The following is a 9,953-nucleotide window of genomic DNA, read 5'->3' on the forward strand; positions in this document are numbered from 1 at the left end:
GGAGCCCCCCCCGGGGGGGAGGAAGGAAGCCACTCCAGACACAGGTGAGGGGAGGCGGGGCAGGGCTGCGTGAGAAGCCCTGAGACCCAGTGAGGCACAGGTTGCTCCCGGCTCTCTCCACGACCTTCTGTGCCACCTCCACCTGGGTTGTCTTTCAGGGTGGGGGGTGGACCCACCGTGCAAGGTGGATGGTCTGGTTATTTCATTCTGGGCATGGGGGCTGTTGAACCATCCAAAGCCCGTCATCTGCAGAATGGGGGACATCAGCCCACCCCACAGGTGACAAGAGGGGTAAATGCAGTCCTGTGTGGTCGTCCCCAGGCCCAGCACACTGTGGGCACTCAGGAGTGCCAGCTGTCCTCAGAGATGTGCAGGAGATCATGGGACCGTGGAGCCAGCTGCCTGGAGGAGATGATGTTGAAGACCCCCAGCAGAGAAAGAGACCGAAGACAGCGGGCTCAGAGGGTGGGGGAGACAGAGGCGGTCCCGCCCGCTCCAGGAAGACACAGCAGTGCCACAGGGGGGAGGGGCGGGGCTGGCTGGGTACCACCGCTGAAGGTCCACAGAACAGGGAGCTCTGCCCGGGTGTGGGAGCGGGGGTGCCAGGGAAGCCAGAAGGTGGCTCTGAATTGGGCAGGAGCTTGGTCTCTACCTCCTGCATTTCCAGCGATCTCTGCCACCTTCCAGGTGGTTCCTGCCTCCCCACCAACTAATCATATGCACTGGCGGGAGGAGGGGTCCAGGGGTGGGCACCCAGGAGTCCTTTCTGGTCTCCCCTCTTCCTGCTCCATACCCTTCCTCCCCACCACCCGCTGTCTTTACTCTCCAGCCAGAGTAGCTTTGCTTAGGTCCCAGACACCGTGGCTGAAACCCCTCCGTGAACGCTTGCCTCTGCCCACACGGCCCCCAACTCTTGTCTAGCTGGTGAACCTTCAAAACCTTCGAAACCCAGTTTGGATGACCGCACTGCTGTGAAGACTTCCCATCCCCCCAGGGGCAGAATCATTCACTTCCTCATCGTATCCCCATGACACGATGTATTACCTAGGAACATGAAATAACTAAAAGACCCTTCCCGCAAGACCTGATGCTCCCAGAGACGGAGACAAGAGCATCTGCCTCCCTTCTGAAAGTGCCGGGAGGGAAAGGGACACTTTTCCTTTGCATAAAAGCCACTGCCAAGCTGTGTGCCCAGGCATCTTTTTCCAACGTCCACAGAGGCCTGAAGTGGACCGGGGTGGGGGGTGGGGGGTGGAGGGGCAGTCAGCTTGGTCAGGACAATGGAGGTTTGAATGAAGGCTCTACTCCCTCTTGGCGTGTGACCGTGCAGACCGGTCACTTTGCCCCTCTGTATCTTGGTTTCTTCGGCTGTAATCTGGAGCTGCCACCTGTGAAGGGTCTTTGAGAGGCAGATGGGACAAAAAAGGGAGAGACCAAGCTGGTGAAGCCCTGGGATAAGGTCTAGAGCAGAGTAAGCATTCCTCAGGTCTTGGCCATGCTCAGTAGGGGGGAGGGGGGCGGGCAAAAGAATCGGTGAGAGGGACCAGCCCTGGGGCCTCAGATGGACGGAAAGGAAAGGGCCAGTGCTCCAAAGTGGGGAAGACCTGGGTCTGAATCTGCCCCTGCAGGTCACTGACCAACTGCTTCTCCTGGATTATAATCCCTACCTCACAGGGCTGTGGTAGGGGCAGGGATATGAGGGGCAGCATACAGCAGGTGCTCATTAAATGACTGCCCCCATCTGCCCAAGATGGTGGACATGCACGGCTACGGTGGGACTGAGGCCGGAACCCAGGAAGACCCAAGCATCTCCCAGGCCTCCAGGGTATGGCAAGGTCCCCTTGCCAGGATGAAGTGGAGCCCAAAGGCTCCCCAAAAGTGCCTGGTGTGCCCCAACTCTGGCCCCAGGTTTTGAACCAAAGGGTATCTGACTGTTGCCTCCCCTCGACTACCCACACCCACCAGGGAGGTTCTACTTTGGCCCCGAATGTAAATAGACAAAGGAAGATGGAAACTAATTGCAAAATTTATTCCAGGGCTGCAGGGGCTGGGGAGATTCTTAAGGGCACTTCTTGTTTTGGGGACTGTGGGTCTCTGGCCTTGGCAGGGGCACACATCACAGTGGGCAGGGGCAGGGACTGAGACAGGGCAGTGGATGGCGGGGCAGCACAGATGTCCAGTCACCTCCCACTGGGCAGGCTCAGCACAAGCTACAGTGGCAACGTGAAAGCAGAAAAGACAGTGGACGCCCAGCCCCGGGACAGAGGACAGCCAAGGCCCCTCCCTAGTGCCTGGCCCTGGACCGTGTCTTTCAGGACAAAGGGCAGGAGGCCAGGGGGCAGAGGCCCAGCTTCAAGGGTTTGCAGCAAGGGACCCCCAAGGAGGCGGGGCCAACGAGGGAGGGGCTTATCAGCGATGTCCCCAGTCTGGAGACCCATACGCCCTCCTCAAGTTCACCCACATTCCCACATCACACAGANACAGCTCTTCTCCGGATTGAAGTGGGGGCTCAGCAACAGTGGTCCAGCACCACCCAGGGGTACTTGGCATGCGGGTGTTTGGGGAGAAACCATGGGCTGTACTTGGTGCTAATCCCCAAATCCCAGCCTCAATCTTCAACTCCGTCCCCCTGACTCGGACACACACACCTTTCAAGGAGCATCTGGATGAAAAAACAAAACCCCCCAAACCCACAAACCTCTTGACTACAGCCTTGCAGATACATACCAGCCCGGGCTGGCCAACTGTGGGGGGCGGGCGGGGGGGAGAATGTGGAGTGTGCCAAGCTCCTCCTCTGGTGGGAGAGGGGCAGAGAGACGATTGTAGTGAAGCTGTTTTCAGATAGCATGTCAGAGTTTCCCCTGCAGAGGTCAGATGGGGTAGAAGGACTAGGGAGGAGGTCTTTGTCCTAACTCGTCCCCCCCGGAGCCTTCTAGGCCCCACAGTGCCTGCCCAATTTTGCAAACTCAGTTACCCCTAGTTTATAGAACAGAGGGCTTCCTTCCTGGTCTCTGGGAGGGGGTTCTGGAGACCCTTTCTTCTCCCCCAGTTGATGCCGCTCAACCTCTCTCTGCCTCTGTTTCCCGGAGAGGGGGAAGGGACATGGAGCCCCGCCAGGGAATCCCGAACCTCCTCCCTGGACCTGTGCTCCAGATCCTGGACAGACAGCTGGGAGCAAGGGGAGGGGGAGGGGTGGTTAGCAGCCACCTTCTTGGGACACACGGAGTGGCAGGCAATGCCAGTGGGGCCGCCCTACCTCAGCAGGGCCCTGTCCACCCTCACCCACCTTCCCAAACACAGGGCTTCAGAGAGCCCAGGGGCGGGGGGCTTACGGGGTAGGGGCTCCTGGATCAGCATAATAAAATAAGCCATCTGGAGGGCTCTGGGGGTGGCTGGGCCCCCACCCGGCCCCGGCCCGGCCCCAGGCAGCTCAGGCTCAAGTCTGCTTGGCTTGCAGCATCTCAATGAGCAGGTTGTTGCGGGGCATCTCATTGCCCAGGTGCTTGTGGTACAGGTACTCCTTGGCCTGCATGCTCAGCGCCCGCACCTCCACCAGGCACAGCAGCAGCTGCTGGAACTTGTCCCCGCAGTGCGGGTAGTGGCACAGGGTGTAATCGAGCAAGGCGGCGTTGGCCTTCTCCTGAGCATCCTTCACCAGGCTGTGGTTGTTGAGGAACTTCACATCTGCAAAGAGGGGAGCTCTGTCACGGTCGCCGGCCCATCACATCAGCAACGGGCACCAGCAACACCGGCGCCAGCACCCCTACAAGCATCAAAAACAGGGGCGCTGCCGCCGTCAACGACGCGGTCTTCCCATCGCCGCAGCTGAGGAACACCGCCACCTTCATCAGTCGCCGATATTGACAGCCCCAGCTTCCTCCCAAAAGCAGCCGCCGCCGCCCTTCATCAACCAAACTGCAGCCATTCCGGTCACTGCCATCGTCACCACGGAGAATACCGCCATCGGCGGTGGTCACCAGCCCCGACCTCTGTCATTATCACAAACACAGCCGCTGCCACCATCACCCACCCAACCACAATCACCTGTCACCATCATTACTGCCACTTTCATCATCACAGTGGTGGTGATGAACACCTCCGTGGTCTCCAAAACCACACCAACCTCACCAGCCGTCTCTCTGGGCATGTTATGCAACTTCTCAATTTCCTGCAGAGCGGTGGGTGACAATAGTACCGAGCTCACAGTGCTGTTGGGAGAATTCGGGGACTTGATAGGTGGAAAGTGCTTGGAGAAGTGTCTGGCACGTAACAAGGCCAATTTGTTACCATTGCTGTCTCTATTCTCACCCCACCCTGATCAACACCATCTCCATCCCCAGGTCAAAACCATCCTTTGGCCATCATCCCCACTGTGGCCACCATCACCAGAGAGGCACACTGTGATTGCAGGGACCCCATCTCCCAGCCTCCAGGCACATACGCTGGGGGCCCTATCAAGAGGCTCCAGAACCCCAAAGAGATTCTCTCATGGGGCCATGGGGGCCATGGACGTTCACTGCAGCAGCCTTCATGGAGGTGGCCCTGAGGGCTGTGTGGTGGCCGCACCCCAGGGAGTCCTGTGCACTAGAAGGAATGAAGCAGACATAACAGAACAAATGGACAGATCTTTAAAAGCATAGGGCTAAGTGGAAAAAAACAGAGGAGATTCAGAATAAGACCTATAAGGCAAAGCCATCTACATAAATTAAAAACGCTCGTACAGCGTGTGCACATTATGTAAGAACAGGGACAAAGCAAGGAATCCACGTTAAATGTGAAGGCAAGGTTGCCTGTGGGAGGGACAGGAGGGCAGTCAGCTCTGCGTGGCCCAGTGATCACTTGTGCCGGGGACAGAGGAGTGTGACCAATTCCTCCTCTACATCCAGTGGAGATCCCGTGAAGACACGAAAAATAAAATGTCTTTGGAGTGAGGCTGATGGGGGTTCAAATCCCAGCCCCACCATTTAGGAGCAGTGGCTTTGTGCCCCGTCCCCTCCTGGCCTGCAAGGTCTTCTTTCTCTACAAAAGGGGCGTGCTGACCTTGCAGGGGCGGGGGCTTGGGCGTGGGGGCCTGCACAGGTGCCTGGGCCCCCAGGGGCACCCAGACAGGGTCAATTTCTTGTCGCTCGAGTCGCATCACTGCTTGGCAGGCCTCTTTCAGCTCCTGGGCAGCACCTTCAGCTGGTGACCTGCCTAGTGGGTGAGGTTCAGCAGGGATCCCACAGACTTGGTCCCCCCTCCCCAAATCCGGCAGGGCCTTGCCTGGGATGTGGCGTCCAGTGGCTCAGAGAATGGTCGTCCATCCGCTTCCCCTCTGCGCCCACGACCAGCAGCCCTACCGCTGCGGGGGAGTCGGGAGCCCAGCGTGTGCAGACCTTGGCCCTTCTAATCCCTCTTAACACCCACTGCGCCAGGAGGGCCTGGTCCTCCTGGCAACCCTGATCCCCAGCCGCCCCCAGTGTGCCCACTGAGGCCTATGTTGTCCAAAGTAGGATTTAGGGAAACCCGAGCTGGGCCCAAGGCGTATGGCAGGATCTGGCCCCAGTCCTCCACCCCCACCCCTGGCCCCCTCATCTCTCTTCAGTAAGTGAGCCACAGTCATTTTCTTCCTTGCGCCCCCAGGATCGCCATTAGCCCATAAGGCGCCCCTGTGCCTATTACGAAGAAATTCCCCTTTATCCACAGAGACAATATGGCAAGTGACATACAAGCTGGATTTCAGCCCCTATTCAACCCTTGCCTAGGTGGCCTTGTGCAATGAACAGCCTGTATAACTGTACATTGCAGCCCTGCTCCTTAGCCTGGACTACTCCAGACACACTCAAAGGTCATGGGAAGCCCCCACTCTCTCCAAAGCTGACCTCCTAGGCACAAGAGGTGACTACTGGTCCCATCTCTATCCCAACTCTTTTCATCCCATAGGGTCCTGTCTGTCTTCGCCTCCCACCACTCCAGAGGTTGAGCAATTCTCCTGACATTGTCTTCTATCAATTCGCAGTAGGAGCCTGGGGGTCCAGAGAAGAGTAGAGACCAGCTCAAGGCCACACAGCAGTAAGGGAGCCCAGAGGAAACAGCTGGGGGTGGAGGAGGAGGGGCTAGGACTCTGCTGTAGAGTCTGCAGTGGGAGGGGGCCGGGAGGACCAGAGCCTTGGCTTTACCAGGATTTACTGTTCTCCACAGCTCTGGACCAGGGACAATGAGGTGGAGTGCAGGGGACAAGGACAGCCCTCGAGGACAGCCCCATTCCTCACAGTTCGATGGGTCTCCCAGCTCTCTGCAGACTGGACACCCCCACAGCCCCCATGTGGTGGGCTGTGGGGCTGGGGGAGGGAAGCAGTCACCAGTTGAGCCCCAATGACTACAGAATAAGTGCATTTGGTTTCCCAGGCGCCCGCTGGGCACCGTGCATTAGCTCAGTTAGCCCCCACAGACACCCAGGCAGGCAGGAAAGGGCATCCCCTAGGCACAGGGACGGTGGGCTGTGCCTGGGACACCCAGTAGATGCCAGAGTCTGGATTCAAACCCAGCTCTGCTGGCCCCAAAGTCCAGTGGGTAAGCACAGGTGGAGTCAAGCTTGGACATGGGTTCCTGAGAGACTGGATGTGAAAACTTTACATCCCATCCAGTCCAGGGGTCCCGGCCAAGGGCCCCCATCCCTGGGATCCTAGGTTTCCCCAGAGGGTCTACTCTGGATTCCAGACTCACCTTCCTCCTCATTCTGGAGGGGACCATTGTCAAGTCATGTCCCTTCTCCCACCTCCCCATGCCTCCATCTAAAGGGACTGCTGTGAAGCCCTTGCAGGATGATGTGTGTGAAAGAGCCACCACCCCACTGAACACCATGCCTTTCTTCCACTGGACACAGGAGCGGGGCGGGGGGGGGGCAATTTACATACACCTGGAGATGCCCCCTTAACCAGGGTTCCAATCCCAGCTCCACCACCAGCCCAGTGACCTTGAGCAAGGCCCTTCCCCTGAGCTCAGTTTCCTTGTCATCTGCAAAATGGGGCCAAACCAATCTCTGCCTCACAGGGCGCCCCGGAACCAGACCTCATCCGTGTGCCAGCTCTGGGCCCCAGGACGCCGCAGGTTGGAGACGGGCACGTGGGAGAAAAGCCTGGCGTGTCCCCCCCCAGCCTGCCCCTCCAGCGATCCCAGAGGCGGGGAGGGGGGAGGCGGAAGGGGGCTGGGAAATGCCCCCCCCCACTCCCCCCTCGCTTCAGAGAGCAGCCAGCTATAGCTCTGCGGAGCTGGGGGCCCCGGGTTCTCAGAAAAGCCCCCTTTTCACGGTTTAATTGAATATTTGAATAATCCTTTCATTCCTGCGAGGCATAAAGAATGTTGTCCCAATCGCGGTGACTCAGGCAGGCGCCCCCGCGCACAATGGCCCCTCGAGTGGGGCTGCTATTCAGGCCGCCTTTTGTTGGCGCGGAGCAGTGGGGAAATTGCAAACGCTTGAGGGAACGCTGTTGCCGCAGCCTCAATGGAAGTCAGGAAATCGAATGTTAGGTCAATCCATTAAGCTTCGATTAAGTCCTCTGCGGAACAATGCCAGCCGGGCCCATCTTCATAAACACCACGATCGCCAGGAGAGAGGCACTAATTTTAATTAAACTTCCTTACCTGCCTCCACGCCTGCAGGGAGACGGCTATTTAGACGCCAAATGGCACCCTTGTGCGGAGGCAGGCGGGAAGGAGGCGCTGAGTGGGCTGGAGGCGGGGTGTGGTGGGGGAACCGGGCTTGGGCTGCCCAGCCCAGGGAGCCACCGCCCCAAGGGTGACGCCCCGCACGCCAGCTGGAGGTCTGCGGGCAAGTGGCCATCTCTCTCTGGGCTCCAGTTCCCTTGGGGACCTATTCCTGATGGTCTGGGGTAAGGACAGGGGTGGGGGTGGTGGGGGTAACAGGGGGGAAGCCCCCTCCCACCTTCCAGACTCTGAGCCAATGTTCCCCCTCCTCTTGCCCTAACTTGTCCCCTTCGCTCCAGCCCTGCGTCTAGCCTCTCGCAGGGCTCTGAGCCGCCACCTGGCATCCCGCTCCCAGGCCGTAGCTGGAAGGACCTTGCTAAAATGCAAATGTGATCATGTTACTTTAGCTGAGAAGCCTTCCCAAGGTAAGGGTCAAGGTACTTGGCCTGGCATTGGAGGCCTCGCACAGCTCAGTCCCTGCGCAACCCCCCAGCCTCCTCTCTACCCTCTCCCTGGCCCACAGCCACACCAAACTTTCAGGATTCCCCGTCCCTTTGCACAAGCTCTGGCTTCCGTCCGGAATGCCCTTTCTGCTGCTTGCTTTGTTTCACCTAGAACACTCCTGCTCATATGGCAAGACCCAGCTCAGAGGCCCCTCCTCCAAGAAGCCTTCCTTGATATCTTAGGTGGGGTTGATTTCTGTTCTCTGGCCCAACCCTGATCACACTGGACTGCTCAGGCTCCTCCTAGAACCTGGAAACTGTCAACCAACAGCCTCTGTGGCTTACCTGGCCTCCTGTCCCACTGCTCCCCCAGGAGCTCAGGCAGGCCCAGGTGCCCACCCCAGGCTCAGCCTCACTGGAGTTAGTTTCTGACCTGCTGGGCTGGGCGCTCCCCCACCCACCTCAGCCAGGCCTTATGCCTGTGACAAGGCGCTGTGTCCCAGACACAGCGTGCAATAAAGATGGAGACTGACTCATTCATTCGTCACTTCAGTCATTCCTTTGTTCATTTGCTCACTGACGGTAATGGTGGTTAGAAAGAAAACAATACCCACATATTCCAAAGGGCCACTGAGTGTTTGGGGAGATTCCCCTCATTAAATCCTCACGGCAAATTAAGGATTATTATGATGGTCATCTCACAGATGGGAAAAATAGAAGCTCAGAGAGGGGAGATTGCTCAAGGGCACACGGCCAGAGTCCAGATTTAGAATCCAGGTGGTTGGTCCCCAGTCTCCTGCCTCGCACATGCGCACACGTGCACACATGCACGCACACACTCTTGCCCGAGTCCAGCCCCTCTAGCCTAGGCCAGCCAAGCCCTGCAGACGTCCCTGTCTCCCAGGCCTTAGCGACCTCTGGAAAGCAGGATGGAGGCTGGCAAGAAGGAAAGGCCAGCACTCATGCTTCTGAACATGGCCACTCACCTGGACCCGGGAAAAAAGGACTGGGCTCAGCTTTGCTGTCCTCACACCCCATACGAGAGGAGGCCTCCATTTATCGCCTGGCAGTCCCCAGCACCCAGGGCTTTTGTTAGGGCTGCGGGGACTGCACCAGTGTGCCTCAGGCTCAAGACGTGGTGCCCTCCCTGCCCCAGGGAAGGCCTGGCCCAGGAGACTGGTGGCTGGCAACCCACCTTCCACCCACCCCTCCTCTGGACCTCCCGGGGACCTCTGGATGGTCACGTAAAGAACTGTCACCCCACAACCCCCCCCAAACCGCCATAGATCCCCAAATCTCTCTTGCCTCCAATCTCCCCTCACTCGTCAATTACAGGTTCTTTATACAACGTGACCTGTAAAAATCCGCAAGCCTGTGAAAGTTCGTAGTCTGCACACGTGTGAAAACAAAGATACAGAAGCAAAGGCACCACCATGCACATCCTTCCTGGGGTCTCCACACCCCCAGCCACACGCAACCGTGGCTTTGGCCGAGCCGGCTCCCAGAGCCTGGCAGCTCACAAAGACGAGGTTGGGAAGTGGGTACCCCTGTGGGGAGGAAGGCGGGGCTTGCCCCAGCTGAAGCCAGCCTGGCCCGGGCTCCTGAGGACCCGCAAGGGCTCCAGGCCCCAGCTCCTAACTGGCTGCCCAAGATTCTGTCCCTACCCCGCAGCTTGGCCGTCTTCTACCCGCTACCAACCTCTGCAGCCTTACAGTAAGCCTTCCAGCTACCAGCCTGCTGTGCTGGAGTCGGGAGCCCAGGCCAGGCACCCAGCCGCATGGCCACAGCCTGAGCTGCCCGCAGTCAACACTTCACTAGTCACCG

General features: G+C 58.6%; 1 protein-coding gene and 1 long non-coding RNA gene across 3 annotated transcripts in view; one reads left to right on the plus strand and one right to left on the minus strand.

Annotated features, from left to right (window-relative positions):
- Nucleotides 1-1,184, plus strand: part of LOC144234870 (uncharacterized) — a 1,987-nt gene extending 803 nt beyond the window's left edge. Inside the window, exons 2-3 of one of the 2 annotated variants that reach the window (XR_013336098.1) lie at nucleotides 322-465; nucleotides 830-1,184. This is a non-coding gene — a long non-coding RNA (uncharacterized LOC144234870). The remainder of the gene's footprint in view (nucleotides 1-321; nucleotides 466-829) is intronic. The other variant, XR_013336099.1, reaches the window with a different exon arrangement.
- A 2,236-nt stretch (nucleotides 1,185-3,420) lies between these two features.
- The window catches only part of NR5A1 (nuclear receptor subfamily 5 group A member 1), a 99,796-nt gene continuing 93,263 nt past the window's right edge, over nucleotides 3,421-9,953 (minus strand). Inside the window, exons 7-9 of the mRNA XM_077768457.1 lie at nucleotides 5,948-6,005; nucleotides 4,045-4,168; nucleotides 3,421-3,684 (exon numbers count right to left, since the gene is read on the minus strand). Coding sequence (XP_077624583.1) covers nucleotides 3,437-3,684; nucleotides 4,045-4,168; nucleotides 5,948-6,005 — 430 coding nt within the window. The 3' untranslated portion in view covers nucleotides 3,421-3,436. The remainder of the gene's footprint in view (nucleotides 3,685-4,044; nucleotides 4,169-5,947; nucleotides 6,006-9,953) is intronic.

Source organism: Crocuta crocuta, unplaced genomic scaffold, assembly GCF_008692635.1.
Source record: "Crocuta crocuta isolate KB4526 unplaced genomic scaffold, BGI_CrCroc_1.0 scaffold35, whole genome shotgun sequence".
Lineage (NCBI taxonomy): Eukaryota > Metazoa > Chordata > Mammalia > Carnivora > Hyaenidae > Crocuta > Crocuta crocuta.